This window comes from Dasypus novemcinctus, chromosome 26 (assembly GCF_030445035.2).
Source record: "Dasypus novemcinctus isolate mDasNov1 chromosome 26, mDasNov1.1.hap2, whole genome shotgun sequence".
In the NCBI taxonomy this organism is placed as follows: domain Eukaryota; kingdom Metazoa; phylum Chordata; class Mammalia; order Cingulata; family Dasypodidae; genus Dasypus; species Dasypus novemcinctus.
In genome coordinates this window covers 55,614,741-55,631,344 of record NC_080698.1, presented here as the reverse complement: position 1 = coordinate 55,631,344, position 16,604 = coordinate 55,614,741, and the positions used below count along the sequence as shown (strand labels likewise).

The window sequence follows — 16,604 nt, the reverse complement described above, 5'->3', positions numbered from 1 at the left end:
TTGGTCACAGAGGGAGAAAGTCATGGTGAGCAGCTGTTTTAGTTTCCTAAAGGCTGCCAAGGCAATTGACCAGAAATGGGTTGGCTTTTACAATGGAAATTTATTAACTTATAAGCTTACAGTTCTAAGGCTGTGAAAGTGTACAAATCAAGGAGTCACCAGGGGATGCTTTATCTCCAAGCTGCACTGGTGGGAGGTCAGGCACATGGCGACGTATGCCTGTCTCTGCCTTCTTCTCCAGGCTCCACTGCTTTCGGCCTCCCTCCGGCTTTTTTCTCTCGCAGGGTCCATTAATTTCAGCCTCTGGAAGTTTCTCTCTGCTCATGTCTCTCTGAATTAATCCCGTTTGTAAAGAACTCCAGTAAGAGGCTCAAGATCCATCCTGGGCTACACCTTACTGGAGTAATCTAATGTAATCAAAGGTTCACAAGAGGCTCATATCAGAGGAAGAGAGATTACGTGCCATCTGGCTTGCGGTTTAGTGAGCTCCCTGGAGAAGGTATGCAGCTCTGTGCTCCAATCCTGACCGCACCATTTCCTGGCGGTGTAACCTCGGGCAAGTTACTCAGGCTCTCTGTGCCTCAGTTTCCTCATCTGTAAAATGTGTGTGTGTGAGGATTAAATGAATGTGTGCAATGCATTTGGGACAGTCAACGCTTACCAGACGTTGGCTGTGGTTCTTTGCCCCTTGATCGGCACTACCCAGACGAAAAATATTCTTGTGAATCAGAGGAGCTTCATTTCCCGAGGAGGGAAGCAGACCGGAGCTCAAAAGGGTGGGGATCCGCCTGCGTAGAGCAGAGACTCTCCGGGCTGCGCCCACGACGCCCCGCCCCGGCGTCCCCCGAGGCGCGCCGTCCCCCGGGCCCAGCAGGCCTTGCGCGCCTCCCTCCCCGGGCGCATGCGCGAGGCTCCGGGCCGCGTTCCGCGCCGGACTTTGGCGCACGCCGCGGGGCGGCGCGGGCTCGCGCTTCCTCCGCCGGCCCGGCTTCCGCTGCAGCCTCGGGGCCGCCGACATGGAACTCCCGGGGCCGCTCGCCGCCCGCACCTCGCGCGGGGGCCCAGCTGGCGGCGACGGCTCCGGCCGGCTCCGACGAGGGCCAGGGCCGCCCGGCAGCCCGGGCCCCGCGCGCCGCCGGCTGCTGCTGCTGCGGGGCCCCGAAGATGGCGGGTCCGGGCCGCGGCGCGAGGAGGCCCCGGCGGCTTCCGAGCTGGGCCCGCCGCCCGCGGAGGACGGCGGCGCCGGCGACTCCTTCGTGGTGCTGCTGGAAGTGGCGCGCGGCAGCCCCGCCGAGGCCCCCGAGCGGCGGGATACCGAGCCCGGCCCGGGGCCCACGCGAGGCGGGCGCAGCGCGAGTGCGGCGGCCCGGCCGGGGCAGGGCCCCAGCGGCCCTCCCGCCGCCCCCGGCCCCGCCGCCGCCTTCGCGGGCACCATCACCATCAACAACCAGGACCTGCTGGTGTGCTTCGACAACGGCGTGTTCACGCTGGCCGCGCCGCCGCCGCCCGGCCCGCAGCCTGGGGTTCCTCCGGCGCCGCCCGGCGCCCTGCTCCTGGCTGAGCCCGCGGCCATCCTGACGTCGGGCGAGGAGGCCGCGAGGGCCGCGGAGGGCCGCTGCGGCGCCCCGGGCGCTGGCCCCGGCGCGCCCACCTACCGCTGCCCTGAGCCGCAGTGCGCGCAGACCTTCGCCAAAAAGCACCAGCTCAAGGTGCACTTGCTGACGCACGGTAGCAGCCAGGGCCGGCGGCCCTTCAAGTGCCCCCTGGACGGCTGCGGCTGGGCCTTCACCACCTCCTACAAGCTCAAGAGGCATTTGCAGTCGCACGACAAGTTGCGGCCCTTCAGCTGCCCCGTGGGCGGCTGCGGCAAGAAGTTCACCACCATCTACAATCTCAAGGCGCACATGAAGGGCCACGAGCAGAATCTGTTCAAGTGCGAGGTGTGCGCCGAGCGCTTCCCCACGCACGCCAAACTCAGCTCCCACCAGCGCAGCCACTTCGAGCCCGAGAGGCCTTACAAGTGTGACTTTCCTGGTAACCGCGCGTCGGATGCCGGCGGGAGGCGGGCAGGGGGCTGCGCGAGGTTCCCAGGGCCCTGTTAATGAAAACTGGGGTTACGAGTCCCCGATGGCGGCCCGACAGCCGTGCAGGCCCAGGGTGCCCCATACCGTCCGGGGGAGTAGGCGTAGCATCCGCCCGTCGCTGGCCGCTCTATTCTGGCAGAATTTTAAATCGGGGGGTCTCATAACACGGAAGGGGAATGGTGAGATTTGGAAGCACTCCTGATTCAGGGTCCCTGTTCTTTCCGGGTGCTTAAATGTGCTATCTCAACCCTACCTTGTTGAGGATTTGACAGTCCCGTGGCTACAGATAATCCCAGTTTCCTTTCCCTTGGTGGAGGCATCATCTTTCTTAAGATGTGCCTGTGAGTCAGGTCTTTTGTTTTCCTCCGTCATCAATGACTGAGTCAATAGTGGGTACAAAATCTGGCAAGAGGAACAAGGATGAGTGTGGCCAGATACCAGACCTCAAAGCGCAGTAAAGACACTGAAGTCTGCTAGGCTCTGTGGTTTTTTTTTTTTGCCTTTTCTCCTTTTATTTTCTCAGAGCTGCACAGTGTTTTGTGCTCTTACCCTTTTATTTTCTTTGAACTTCCTGGTGATCCTCACTTTACTGGTGGAGGACTCAGGCAGAGCAGTGTGGAGATGGAGCGTGGGTTCCTTCCCCCACACGCTGCGTCTGCCTGTGGTCACAGTTAATAAAACACTCCCTCACAGTTAACTGGCAGACCAGGCAGGTTTTGGGTGTTCTAGAGGGACAGTGCTCCGGACAGGGAAGAGATTGCTGGCTGTGGACAAGGCTCCGGGAGCCCTTCGGGAAGGATGGGCCGTTCCTGGGGCAGGTGGATGAAACAGCAGAGCCTGGCTGGGAGCTGTGGGCTGACTGTGTAAGAGGTTGGGGGAGTGGAAGTGAGATTGGAAGAGTATGGGAGGGCGGGGGAGAGAGGGGAAGGCCGCCCACTCCCCACTCATTAAAACATCAGAACTTCCAGCGCACACCAGCATATCACCGGCATATGTGTGTACGTGTGTACTACGTGTCTACGCATACTATGTACGTGCTCTGCTCTTCCAATAAAGTGTACAGTATGAAGCATGCACATACAGAAAGTTTGAAAGGGTGAGATGACCACAGATACTAGCAGGTTCTAAGGTTTTCCTCCCTTGTGGTGGTGGACTGTCTTGTGCAGACCTCACCGTAGACAACATGCCACGATTGAAACCTTTTTCATACATCCATTCTTTGGGAATCTGGTGGTAGCTTCGATCCTTGCCCTAGTAAAAGGCGGAAAGAGCATCATTCTGTCCAGCCTGGTGTAAGGCATGAGATCCCCCTGATGGTTTTGAGTTGGATGGTCAGTCTGGGAGATTGATAGAATCAGGTGAGGCCAGTAAAGCACCATAAGGCCTGGGCATGAGTTTTCTGAAGGCCTGAATCAATCGGGCAGCGACAGTGGGAAAGGTGAGGAGGCTCCAGGAAAGAAGGAAGGGGCAGAGGCAGAGGGCGGGATTACTGCTGGAGGAGGTGGGGGGCACTTTTCCCTGATAGACCAGCAAATGATATACCAAAGCCCGAAATAGGAACCTGTGCTGGCAGAGGAGCAGATTCAGGCCGAAGAGGAGGCTTTTAGGGTGTTTAGGGAGACGGGCATTTAAGGTGAAGTGTGGCTGGGCAAAGTGGGATTCCGGGATGCATTCTTTTCCCCAGTGCTGGGTAGTCTCTCTGCTTGGTGATTTGCAGGCCTGATGGTGGCTTGTTAAAGGCTCTGTGAAGAGCTGCCACAAAGAAACCTGTTCCACAGCTTTCAGCTTATCGTTCTCCACCGTACTTGAGCATTGAGCATTTTTGTCAGAGCATTAATATGGCGCCTTTGGGAGTTGCAGAGGTATGCGCTGTTCTGTGGCCGCAGGTGGAGGTGATGGGAAAAGCCAAGCGAGTGAAGATCGCTGTCTTAACTTCGTTAGACAAAACAGCAAACCCTGGAAATGGGCACAAAGTGAGAAACAAGGTGGTGGTCGGTAGCTGCAGGGGATGTCAGGGGGAATGTTTAGAAATGTAGAGAAGTGAAAAAAAAACAAACATCTTCATGTGGTTTGTGGCCCTCCAAAGTTTCACCCTCCACATTAGATCTTGTTCTTTTGTATTTAAATTCTCTCATGTGTTCTCGGGTATCACACAAGCAGCATTGAAATTTGAGTTCACAGAAGATGCACAGATTTTTTTAAAGATCAGTGCTACAAAGCTGGCAAACAGGTGGCTGTGATTGGAGGACTTCCTCTTGATTAATTGTACCATCTCAAAGTCAGCTTGCAAGAGGAGACCTGGGTGTCCTTTTGGCTTCCATTTGCCATCCCGATTTTAGCTGCCCCAGAGCCCACCGTTAATGGTCATGTCTTTAGAGGTGCTTACGCATCTTTTTTTTTTTCCTGGTCTAGTTCAGTGTGAGCAGTGGCCTGGGATTGTGACTTAGCACTAACTGTGTGGTCCTGTCTTCGTTCCACCAGTGGTCAGGGTTTGCTTTTTCTTTGTTAGGCTGTGAGAAGACTTTTATCACCGTGAGTGCACTCTTTTCCCACAATCGAGCCCACTTCAGGGAGCAGGAGCTCTTCTCTTGCTCCTTTCCTGGATGCAGCAAACAATATGACAAAGCCTGTCGCCTGAAGATTCACCTGCGAAGTCATACAGGTAATGGGCTAGAGAATGCCGCTTCATTTGAACACCAGACTTATTCCAGGGGTAGCTTTACATTTATAATTATGCTGTATTGCTTTTTCCTTTTATCAGGTGAAAGACCTTTTATCTGTGACTCTGACAGCTGTGGCTGGACCTTCACCAGCATGTCCAAACTCCTAAGGCACAAAAGGTTGTCTTTACATTTTGGTATACATTATCTGTTTTGAAAATGAATGATTTTTGTCAGTAGCAGAAACCCATGGATGAAATATATTTAGCTCCTAAGTTATAAAAGTAGGAGCTCACTGTAGACAGTTCGGAAAATTCAGAAAATGATAAGAGAATTGCCAGAATTTCATCATGTAAATAATTTTTTTCTGAAAAATACCTTTTTTATACTTGATTGGTATACTTCATATGCAATTTTGTATTTTTTTTTAACCTGTAATTGTAAAACAAGCTTTCCTTGTGTCATTACAAACTTTGCGTAGCGCTGTTGACTACCTTGCAGCGCTAAGCCTGTGTCCGTGTGGGGCTGAGCACCTCACACTCTGGTCTTTGTGCAGGCTCTGCAGCACCTGTGTTCCTGTTAGCCTCCCGTTGTCTGTGGAGATTCAGGGAGGGTGGTTTCTCCAGGTTTATACAGCTGGGTATGAGGGATTGAAAACAAAAATGTTACTTAGGAAAAGACAATCTTCACATGTTGATTTCACAGAGGCTTTCAAGAATTACAGCCTTGGCTCTGCCTTCCTCAGGTAGCTTGGAAAGCTTGTTTATTATGGAGATTTCCAAACAATGAAAACAGCCTCATCAGTACATCTGGGACTCTGGTTCCTATATCGAACGAAGCAGCACTAATTGCTTGCTCTCTGACTCTAGGATCGGCTTCAGCATTCAAGTAGAATTTCTAATTTGGGGATGGTTAAATTGCAAATCTCTCACATGGATTAGCGACAGAATTAGGATTTTCTGAAAGGTACTGATGATTTTTTGGTAATGCAGGGGGTTTGCAGCATGGTATATTTTGCAGAATTTTCAAAGAATCATCTTTGAGACCTTGGGCCTTTGGGGTGTGTCATTAGTTTCTTCTTCTGTTTGGCAGGAAACATGATGATGACCGGAGATTCACCTGCCCCGTGGAAGGCTGTGGGAAATCATTCACGAGAGCAGAGCATTTGAAGGGCCACAGCATCACCCACCTGGGTACAAAGCCGTTTGAGTGTCCTGTGGAAGGTAGATTTTAAAACTTTACTTAGAGCTTTGCACCGAGTATGTCACTGTTTATGTTGTAAGCTTAAGTTGTTCAGAGGTAAGTTTTAGTTGCTTGGAAACAAGATACGTTCAAGTTGCAAGCATTACGTTTAAGTGGCTTGTATTGAGTTAACTGCTGTATTTTGGAAAGAGCATAGACTTCCAGATCAGAGCTTGGTTTGCACTCAGGCCCTCCCACACATCTGATGTGTGACATTACGTTAACCTGCGTAACTTGGGGGCTGTGAAGATCACGTGATCTGCCTATTTTGGCATCCAGCGTGTAGTAGGGCCTCACTGAACAGCAGCTGTTCCTATTGTAGCAGCCCAGCAGCCCAGCCCAGGGGTTTTTGCATTTTCGTAGGGTGTGCATTTTGTGGGCTGGCGCTGGCCTGGTACTATAGACTCCCTGGGGAAGCAGCAGGTGGAGTCAAGTCTGATGGTTGCGTGTTCACATCCTAGCTCCCCTACTTGCTTAGTGGTGACCCCAGGCAAGTTTCTTCTCTGGGCCTGTTTCCTTATCTGGAAAATGGGCATAAAAAGACCCATTTAAAGTGGGGACCAGTTCTTAGAACAAAACAAACGTAATACAGATGGCATTCATGGGACACAGCTCCTGTCATCAAGGTTCCATTTGGGGGTGTGCAGACAGGTGAACACATAGCTATGGGAACACAGAAGGTCCCCCCAGCTGTTCTTGGGATGAGAGGGGCCTCCCAGTCAACCGAAGAATGAGGAAGAGCTAGCAGGCAAACGTGGTCTGGTGTTGGAGACAGAAAAGTGCAACATGGGGGAGGCTCCCGGGGGTGCTGGGTGGCAGGCTGCATGTGCGTGAGGCCAGGGAGGTAGTGGTGGGGGAGGCTCCCGGGGGTGCTGGGTGGCAGGCTGCATGTGCGTGAGACCAGGGAGGGACGTGGTGGTGGGGGAGGCTCCCGGGGGTGCTGGGTGGCAGGCTGCATGTGCGTGAGGCCAGGGAGGTAGTGGTGGGGGAGGCTCCCGGGGGTGCTGGGTGGCAGGCTGCGCATGCGTGAGGCCAGGGAGGGACGTGGTGGTGGGGGAGGCTCCCGGGGGTGCTGGGTGGCAGGCTGCGCGTGCGTGAGGCCAGAGAGGGACGTGGTGGTGGGGGAGGCTCCCGGGGTGCTGGGTGGCAGGCTGCGTGTGCGTGAGGCCAGGGAGGGACGTGGTGGGAGAGGCTCCCGGGGGTGCTGGGTGGCACGCTGCGCGTGCGTGAGGCCAGGGAGGGACGTGGTGGTGGGGGAAACTCCCGGGGGTGCTGGGTGGCAGGCTGCGCGTGCGTGAGGCCAGGGAGGGACGTGGTGGTGGGGGAGGCTCCCGGGGGTGCTGGGTGGCAGGCTGCATGTGCGTGAGGCCAGGGAGGTAGTGGTGGGGGAGGCTCCCGGGGGTGCTGGGTGGCAGGCTGCGCGTGCGTGAGGCCAGGGAGGGACGTGGTGGTGGGGGAGGCTCCCGGGGGTGCTGGGTGGCAGGCTGCGCGTGCGTGAGGCCAGGGAGGGACGTGGTGGTGGGGGAGGCTCCCGGGGGTGCTGGGTGGCAGGCTGCGCGTGCGTGAGGCCAGGGAGGGACGTGGTGGTGGGGGAGGCTCCCGGGGTGCTGGGTGGCAGGCTGCGCGTGCGTGAGGCCAGGGAGGGACGTGGTGGTGGGGGAGGCTCCCGGGGGTGCTGGGTGGCAGGCTGCGCGTGCGTGAGGCCAGGGAGGGACGTGGTGGGAGAGGCTCCCGGGGGTGCTGGGTGGCAGGCTGCGCGTGCGTGAGGCCAGGGAGGGACGTGGTGGTGGGGGAGGCTCCCGGGGGTGCTGGGTGGCAGGCTGCGTGTGCGTGAGGCCAGGGAGGGACGTGGTGGGAGAGGCTCCCGGGGGTGCTGGGTGGCAGGCTGCGCGTGCGTGAGGCCAGGGAGGGACGTGGTGGTGGGAGAGGCTCCCGGGGGTGCTGGGTGGCAGGCTCGCGTGCGTGAGGCCAGGGAGGTAGTGGTGGGGGAGGCTCCCGGGGGTGCTGGGTGGCAGGCTGCGCGTGCGTGAGGCCAGGGAGGGACGTGGTGGGAGAGGCTCCCGGGGGTGCTGGGTGGCAGGCTGCGCGTGCGTGAGGCCAGGGAGGTAGTGGTGGGAGGAGCTCCCGCAGGTGCTGGGTGGCAGGCTGTCCGTGCGTGAGGCCAGGGAGGGACGTGGTGGTGGGGGAGGCTCCCGGGGTGCTGGGTGGCAGGCTGCATGTGCGTGAGGCCAGGGAGGTAGTGGTGGTGGGGGAGGCTCCCGGGGGTGCTGGGTGGCAGGCTGCGTGTGTGTGAGGCCAGGGAGGGGCGTGGTGGTGGGGGAGGCTCCCGGGGGTGCTGGGTGGCAGGCTGCGCGTGCGTGAGGCCAGGGAGGGACGTGGTGGTGGGGGAGGCCCCCGGGGGTGCTGGGTGGCAGGCTGCGTGTGCGTGATGCCAGGGAGGGACGTGGTGGTGGGAGAGGCTCCCGGGGGTGCTGGGTGGCAGGCTGCGCGTGCGTGAGGCCAGGGAGGGACGTGGTGGTGGGGGAGGCCCCCGGGGGTGCTGGGTGGCAGGCTGCGCGTGCGTGAGGCCAGGGAGGTAGTGGTGGGGGAGGCTCCCGGGGGTGCTGGGTGGCAGGCTGCGCGTGCGTGAGGCCTGGGTAAGCTCTGTTTGGTTTCAAGATGGAAAGTAGACCGGACTCTCGGGAGGTGCCACGGTCATCCTGGTGAGGCAGGATGGTGCCTGCCCTGGGATTTGGCTGCGGGGAGGGGCGGAAGGGCGTAGATGACAAGAGAGTTAGGAATGAGGTTGCCAGGGCTCGGTGGTCTATTTGGCTCCAGGTGGGGTTGAGGAGAAGGAGCAACTGAAGTCAGTGGCTTGTTGAGAGGGGCCACAGGAGGGCTGGTTTGCAGGAAGAGGAGTTTGGGTTTGGACGTGTGGCCCTCGAGTCCTTGCAGATTTTCCAAGTGCTTAGAGCGCAGTTGGGGTACAGCTCTGGAGGTGGGTGAGTGGGTGGGGTTGGGAGTGAGGTGAGCGGCATGGGAGACATCCTCTAAACTGTGGAAGTGGAGAGATGCTCAGGGAAGAGTGGAAATGGAAGGGAAGCCATGCGCGTGATGGTTAAGGGCCTGGAGTCTGCAGTCGGGCTGCCTGGATTCACGTCCCGAGCCTGCCATTCGGGCGAGGACTGTAAGCGTTCTGTGCATCTTTTCCTCACGTGCAAAGTGGGAGTAAAACCTCAGTGTTGTGAGGGCTCAGAGAGTTAGGAAGCGTAAAGCAGGTAGTAAACATGAATCAACGCCACTGCTATCGTCACGTGATTGCCACTGAATAAAAGAGAGGGCCTAGGACAGATCTCTTCAAGTGGCAGAATCAGGTGGAGCAGTGGAAGAGGCATCTGGAAGGAGATACAGCAGGGAGAACGAGCGGCAGGGTGGGGTGGCACGGAAGCCAAGGAGAGAAGGTGCTTGGAAAAGGAGGGAGTGTCAATTTGGATGGAGGAGAAATGCCTAGTGGCATTGGATACAGGGGTTAGTTCCTCGAGGTGTGAGGCTCTGAAGCGACAGGACAGGCCTTGCCCAGGTGCCCTGACAGCTTGACTGAAGGTGGACAGGGGGACGGAACCTCTTCCTGGAAGGCCAGATGCTGGCTGCGGGCAGGGGTGTGTTGTTTTCTTGATGACATTGTACTCCAGCGCTTTGAGCAAGTCTGACTGAGGAGCTGATGGAGAGGCTGGCGCTCACAGCAGGTGGAAGTGAAGTCAGAACCCCCTATGGGGAGGGCGCTCCAGACCCTCTCTTGGACTGGCTCTGACTTAATAGTTCTTGATTCTGAGTGGTGGCTCAATTATGCTGATTTCTCTACTTCCGTAGATGTTTGAAATGTTCCATAATGAAAATTAAAAAACAAAAAACTGCCTTTTCCCGTTGTCGAAGGAGTAAGAGGTAGGCTAGGCACAGCGGCATGGTGCATGAGGGGAGCGCTCTGCTCGCAGCTCTTGGGGCAGCTGGGGTCAGTTTGAAGTGGTGGTGGCGGACTGTGTGGGACGCTGTGGGCGACTCCTGGAGGCTTGTGTGCCAGGGCGGTTGTGGTGCAGGTGTGTGGCTGTGTGGTTTCACGTGGAGCCAAGCTTCGGGTGGTGCGTGAGTGGTCCCCCTGTGGGTGGCTGCTTGTGCTCTTGAATGCGGGCTGAGCAGGGGCTCACAGGGTCGGGATTGGAGCCTGTTTGTCAGGGATGGGCTGCTGCTGCCCCACGCCTGGGATTGACTGCTAAAGAACTGGCACAAACCTCAGCAGATGAAGGGTGCAGTTAGGAAAACACAGTATCCTCAGGCACAGAAGAAGGCTTCCTCACCTGGTCCTCAGAGGAGGCCCTGATGAAAAGCAGGTTTTGTTGTGTTAATTAGCAGGTGCCTTTAAAACTGGAGACTGCTGCTGGCGGACACATGGTGGGTGAGCCTTTCCTGGCCCCTGCCCTTGGGGAAAGCAGCCCCCTGCAGCGTGTTCACAGCCCTTGCCCGGGGAGGCTGGAGGCCTGTCTGGAGAAAAGGGGCCAAGGATATCGTCGTCACAGTGCACGCGCAGTGGCCGGAGCGCAGGCTGGTGAGGTGGGGGATCGCTCCCTCTTGTCTTCTCCAAACGTTCTGTTGTGAGCTGGTCCTGGAAGCAAGCTGGCAGCTGTATTTGAAAATGAAGTAAGGTTCAAAACGCCTCTCAGAGCGGTCCAGGTCTTGGTCCGAGTGCTGTGGTGCCAGTTGCTGCTTCGTAGGCAGGGGCTGAAGCTGTAGGTGGTGCTCCATGTGCCTCGGGGCACACCTGCGCGGTTGGTATCATTCCCTATCACAGGAGAGAAAGAGATCGGGCAGGGGGACATTTTCGTCCGAGGCCAAGCAGCCAGCAGGTGGCCGAGCTAGAGTGCAAAGCGGAGCCGGCTCTGTTCTGCCTCGCCCTGGTCCTCGTGGCCGTCCTGGCCGCGCCTGTGCGGCTCCTCGGCTGGCATGGTGGCTCTGGGCGCATTCTTCAAGGCCCTGCCCCGGGAGCCTCCCCACCTCCGGAGGCCCTTTCTCTGTCCACTCAAGGAGGAACACAGCTTCCTCTGTTTGCAGACACACGTCACCATTTCGGCACTGATTTTTTTCTGCTCCTTTTTGTGCTTACTGATTGTTTGCACCTGCCTGCCGGATTACAAGCCTCTGGCTGCCAAGAATCCTCTTCCCTTCTCTGTGTCCCTGTGGAAGAGAAGGACGGGGTGAGGGCAGTTTTGAGTTTGTTTTCCCTCAGACACCCGTGTGCCGGGCCCTGCAGGTTGATGATCTGGTAAGCAGCGAAGTCTGTCTGGGAGTAACAGCCCGGGGCCCCCACTGCTGCTCACTCAGGCCGGCGGCCCGCTCTCTGCTCGTCGTTTCTCAGTGGAGAAATGAGAGGTGCTGGCTCTAAACCTCGTAGCACTGCGGTCGTGTGTGTAGTGGCGCCTTAACAGAGTTCATCAGTACAAGTTTTTAGCAATTTAAGGGATTAGTACTGTGTTTGACTTAATCCCCGGACAGTTGTGTGCAGTGAGTGGAGACGCAGGCTCACCGTTAACTCCCCACAGCCACACATCTCACTCACGGCTGATGCAGGACCTAAACGTCTTACTACATCTCTTGCTTTTTAGAAACTGAGTTTGCCCTTTATTCTAATTCCTCATGGCGCTGCTCTTGGGGCTGTCTGCTTTATGTCCCTTGCCACACCTGGCCCTGGTGTGAAAGTGCAGCGTCTTGTGATTGTGATGTGATGAGGTCCTGTTGACGTTGGTTTCCCGATAATCCTCAGGTTTAAAATGTGTCACTTTTCATTCTAGGCTGCTGTGCCAGATTCTCCGCTCGTAGTAGCCTGTACATCCACTCTAAGAAACACCTGCAGGATGTGGATGCCTCGAAGAGCCGCTGCCCGGTCTCCAGCTGTAACAGACGCTTCACGTCCAAGCACAGCATGAAGACTCACATGGTCAGGCAGCACAATCTGCGCCAAGGTCTTTGTCCTTTTACACCATCTCCGGGGGAGCCGCAGAGTTGTGTGTGCTCGGCATGTGTAAGGGGCCCCTCCAGGAGAGGAGCAGCAGAGCACTGCCCTTCCTTCCTCATCGTGGTTTAGAAACTGCCCGGCTGTTCGGCTAAACGGCTCTTGTCCAGTGCAGGCTTAGTGGCCCCTGGGCTGCGGTTACTAAGCCTGTGGCTTCTGCCAGCCTCTCCTGCTGCTGTCTTGCCTCTGGCCCTCTCTCCCCTCTTTACATTGAAGTGCTTCCCTGCACTTTGTGGGTTTTCCTAGCACCTGTCTCCTAAATCTGTCTTCCACTCTGACCTTTGTCCTGGATTCTGAGCCTGTGCCTCGGACACTTCCATCTCTTTTACAAGTCATGTTTTTCGTTGTAAGCAGTGATGCTTGAGTCTATCTTTTCTTGTCTGTCTTCACTGTGAAGTTGATTTCCAAGCGTCAAGGAATGTTGTTTCCTCTAGGAGGTAGGAAGCCTTTGAAGAGCAAAGCACAGCTGTAAGGACATGCCACTAGCAGGGGATGCAAGGACCTGGAGAGAGAGACACTCCACTAGTCCAGAGGGTACGAAGGGGGTTTCTGAGCACAGGAAGGCTGTCCTCCAGGACCTGATCTGCAGTGCTGCAGCAGGACTTGGGTGGGGCCAGGCTGGAGCACTCAGGCTCTTCTGCTCCTTGGTGCACAGTGGGTGGGTGTAGCTTGCTGAGATGGGGTTACATCTCAGCCAGCCGTGGAGCTGCTGCTGCATCTCCAGCTGATCCATGGCAGGCCTTGTTTGACAGGCAACCTCCTGCTGTGGGCTTGGGGCTCAGCCACCTCCAGCTCTGTTGTCCTGGGCATACCTGTGCCTCAGATCTTCCTCTCGTAATTGAGGGAGGGAGGTAAGTTAGTCGTTCTCAGGACCACTTGACTTGCTCCCTGCAGGAGTGCGGTGGGCAGTGGCGCTCCACGAGAGCACCTGTCCTTCCTCCCCCGCCTCATCCCATTTCTGTGTAGGCACCTACCCCCCTTTGGAATCTCGAACCTTGGATGACAGTCATCACACTAATTGCTGTTTCTCGCCCTCTCCCCTTGGTTCTTCAGTGAGTGGGGCAGGAGTGGCTGTGTCCCACCTGATCCCTCTTGAAGCCTCCTCTTTGCCCCAGGGGGCCAGTTGGGAATACAGGAGCCCCTTGATGATGGGTTCCTGCCTCTTCCCTGAGCCTTTTCTCTCACCAAAGTCCACCTCCAGGTTCATGCTCTGTGGTGCCAGATTCTTAGTTGTTCCCCTAGTAAATCAGGCTTCTCTTCATTTGCTTTTGCTGCTCACAGCACAGCCCCCTTTTCTAAACCATCTAATGCAGAAGTCAGCAAAGGCATGCTTTTCACCCCTGAGGGGATGTGGGGACTCCCCAGGTGCTCCCGTAGTTCCCCGTGCATCGTTCACTCTGTGTGTGCAAGATCATGGTGACCTGCCCTGCCAGGTATCTAGGGTAGGCCGGGTATCGCGGTCCTTGCCAGGGATTCTGCTGGGCACTTGATTCATCCTTGCCATCCACCGTGTAGTGGGCCAACGAGGTTACTGGTGAAGAAACTGAGGCTTCAGGTGAATAACTTGCCCGAGGTCACACAAGCCAGGACTTGAATTGGCGTTTGTTGCCTCCCAGGATCGTTGTTTTAGCCATTATGTTGTATTTTCTATTAATGTTTACTTAATGGCTTTCAAATATTTGTCCTATGCACGTGTCAGTCATCCAGTAGATATTCATGGAATTAAACTGCTAAATAGGAAACTTATAAATAAATCGGTATGTCTCTTTGTACCAAGATTATTCTGAACCTTTCACCAGGAGCTTAATTCTCAAAATAGGCAAGGGAATTTTTGGAGAGTTTCGAAAAAGTGATGTAGTTTCACATTTTTAATTTCTCAAAACAATGATCGCCATTTCCCTTCAAAATATTTCATTGGTACACAGAGAGATTTATTGAAGGAGTGCTAGTATAGTGATCTTTTTTCCCCCAGTTTTCAGGTAAGGACTGCTAAAAAAGGTATTCTGAATTTGGTTTTCCTCTTGGCCTAGGGCTGACCTTTCCCAGGTTTGCCTTCAAAATGATAGGTGTTCCCTGGGTGTTCGCAGCTTGAACTGTGGGTTTGGCGGTAGCTGGCGGTGTGGGGGCATAGAACCGTAGAGCTGCGAGAACCTTCCCCTCTGACAGCTGCACATTCCTCCTGGGCCAGGTACCAGCACCTCAAGCTGCAGTCAGCGGGTTCTTGGGAAAGCACAACGTGTAACCTTATGAGGCTCCTTTGTCTGCATCCACTTTGTCCTTGTGTTCCTCTCTGCTTGGTGCTTGGCAAGAGTCCTTGGGTTTGGCATGCTTGCTGTGGCCTTGCCTGGAATTCCTAACTTGACTATTATTTGAAACCTTTTGGAAGTGTGCTAATATTCATTTTTCCCTTTGAGAGTCATTAGGTTATTTAAATTCCTTAATTGAATGGCACATAATGATTAAATACCTGAAAAGTATTAGGGCCCCAAATTAAGACTCCAGAAGAGGAGGGCGGGATCTGCTAAAAGGAGCTGTTCACGGTGGTTAAGTGCTGATTACAGGAAAGGTGAGGTGCAGCACCCGAGGGTACAGAGATGGGTCACTGGGATAAAGCCTGGGAGGAAGGGCGAGAGTGTGAGAGGCTGGAGGTACTGTGCAGGGGCGGGGTCACAAAGGGTGGAGGGGCTGGTCTTTGGAGTGGGGCGTCCATCAGGAAAAGCTTCAGAGAGAGCCCTGGGCTGGGCCTGATGCCCGAGTCCTGTGCACTGAGCTGCAGCTTTACACCCGCCCCAGAGTGAGGCCAGGCAGACCACTGTTATTCCCGACGGTGCCCTCAGGTGGGGGCGGCAGCTCCCTGCAGAGGGGAACACAGAGTTTGAGGAGACATAAGTTGACGCATGCTGCTTCCACCAGTGAACCCAGAGCCAGAGTCCAGCTTTGCATGGACGTCTTCCGAAGGTTAGTGTTCCATGGAAAGTTTTGCATTTATCTCCAGGGCTAGGTGCTAAGGTATAGAAGGAAGACTAGGTTTTGAAGCCAGAAGGATCTGGACTCAGATCTTGCTTCTTATCAACTAGTATGACTTCAGGGAAAGTTATTTAATCTCTCGAGTCATCTCTGGAAAAATCCCTGTGAGCGGAAAATGCCTGGCACACCACGAAGCCGTCCTTTCCTTTAGCTGTGTTTGTTGGTCACCTCGGTGTGCCAGACGGGTCCCCAGCAGTGGTAACCAGGCCACAGATACGTGGACAAGACAGGAAAAGCTGCTTTGCTGGGTTACTTGTTAGCATTGTGAACAGTCTTCTGAGGTCATCAAGTAACTGGAAAATTCATTCCTTTTTCAGATCTTCTGACTCAGCTAGAAGCCACGAGCTCGCTTACGCCCAGCAGTGAACTTACCAGCCCAGGACAAAATGAGCTCAATAACATAGACCTGGTTTCTCTCTTTTCTAACGCATCTGGTACTGGTAATAGTTCGGCAGTTGCATCAGACATGGCGTTGGTGAACTCTGGAATCTTGACCATCGATGTAACTTCCATGAGCTCATCTCTGGGCGGGAACGTCCCTGCTAATAATAATCCTTTAGGGCAGATGGACCCACTGGTGTTGGTGGCCAACAGTGATATCCCTCCAAGTCTGGAGAGCCCTCTTGTTCTTGGGTCAGCGGCCACAGTTCTTCAGCCAAGCAACCTGAACATGGATGATGTGCACACTGTGAGTGCAGAAGCGTTAGGTTGTCTGGTGTCGCTGCCGGTGAAGAACTCGAGTCAAGACCCACAGGCTTTGACCTCCGGCAGCGGTAATCTAGCACTGAACCTTAACTCGCTGACCCCTGCAAGCAGCCCCAGCGGAAACAGCAGTGTCCCGGGACTGCTGACACCTGTCAAAGTGGAACAGAACTTGCCTGCTGGCTCAGATGATGTTGGGCCGCAAGAAGGAAGTAAGGTGGTGACCCAGTTTGTGTTCTCTAACCCAGCAGAAAACTACAATGCTCAGAAAGACTCAGATCTCAGTGCAGTGGCTGGCAACTTATATTTGGTATGAAGTACTATCGATTTTCAGGATTTTCTGGATTAATCATATATATGCAGACGTTTCTTACTGATTTACAAAAGGACAGAGCCCTGGGCTACAAATCTGGATATCTGAATTCTGATCTTGATTCTGGAACTGACTAGTTTTTGCAACCTTGAGCAAATCACTTATCAGAGCCTTGAATTCTCATTTATTTCTAAAATGAAGAACTAGATGGCTAGATGACTTCTAAGGTCCTTTAGAGTTCTGTAATTCTGTGATAATGTGCTTTTCTTGAAAAACGTTGGGATATTAATTTATTTTGGGATGTGTCGCCTTTGTGCTTCTCATATAGTAAGTCCTAGAGACTATTGGCCAGAGGAGAGGTAGTAGCATATAAACTCTCTCTAAAGGTTTAATGGAAACTTTAAAACCATGCCAGAATATTTTTTAAAAATGAGAATTAACCAGAAAATAAAAAAGGAATGGTTTGTGAGCTTCATTCCGGAAGGGTTATAAAAGTGCTGCTCCAGTTGTAAGGCTGGACTTTTAATATACTTTAA

General features: G+C 54.9%; 1 protein-coding gene across 5 annotated transcripts in view; it reads left to right on the top strand.

Moving 5' to 3' along the window:
* Window positions 1-992: 992 nt before the first annotated feature.
* The window catches only part of ZXDC (ZXD family zinc finger C), a 33,144-nt gene continuing 17,532 nt past the window's right edge, over window positions 993-16,604 (top strand). For 3 of the 5 annotated variants that reach the window (XR_009183615.2, XM_004449094.5, XM_004449093.5), the window contains exons 1-6: window positions 993-2,034; window positions 4,594-4,746; window positions 4,846-4,924; window positions 5,837-5,967; window positions 11,806-11,976; window positions 15,371-16,065. Coding sequence is in view for 4 of the 5 variants with exons in the window: in XM_004449094.5 (XP_004449151.2) it covers window positions 1,017-2,034; window positions 4,594-4,746; window positions 4,846-4,924; window positions 5,837-5,967; window positions 11,806-11,976; window positions 15,371-16,065 (2,247 nt within the window). In the remaining variant the exon portion in view is untranslated. The remainder of the gene's footprint in view (window positions 2,035-4,593; window positions 4,747-4,845; window positions 4,925-5,836; window positions 5,968-11,805; window positions 11,977-15,370; window positions 16,066-16,604) is intronic. The other 2 variants (XM_004449095.5, XM_004449097.5) reach the window with 1 other exon arrangement.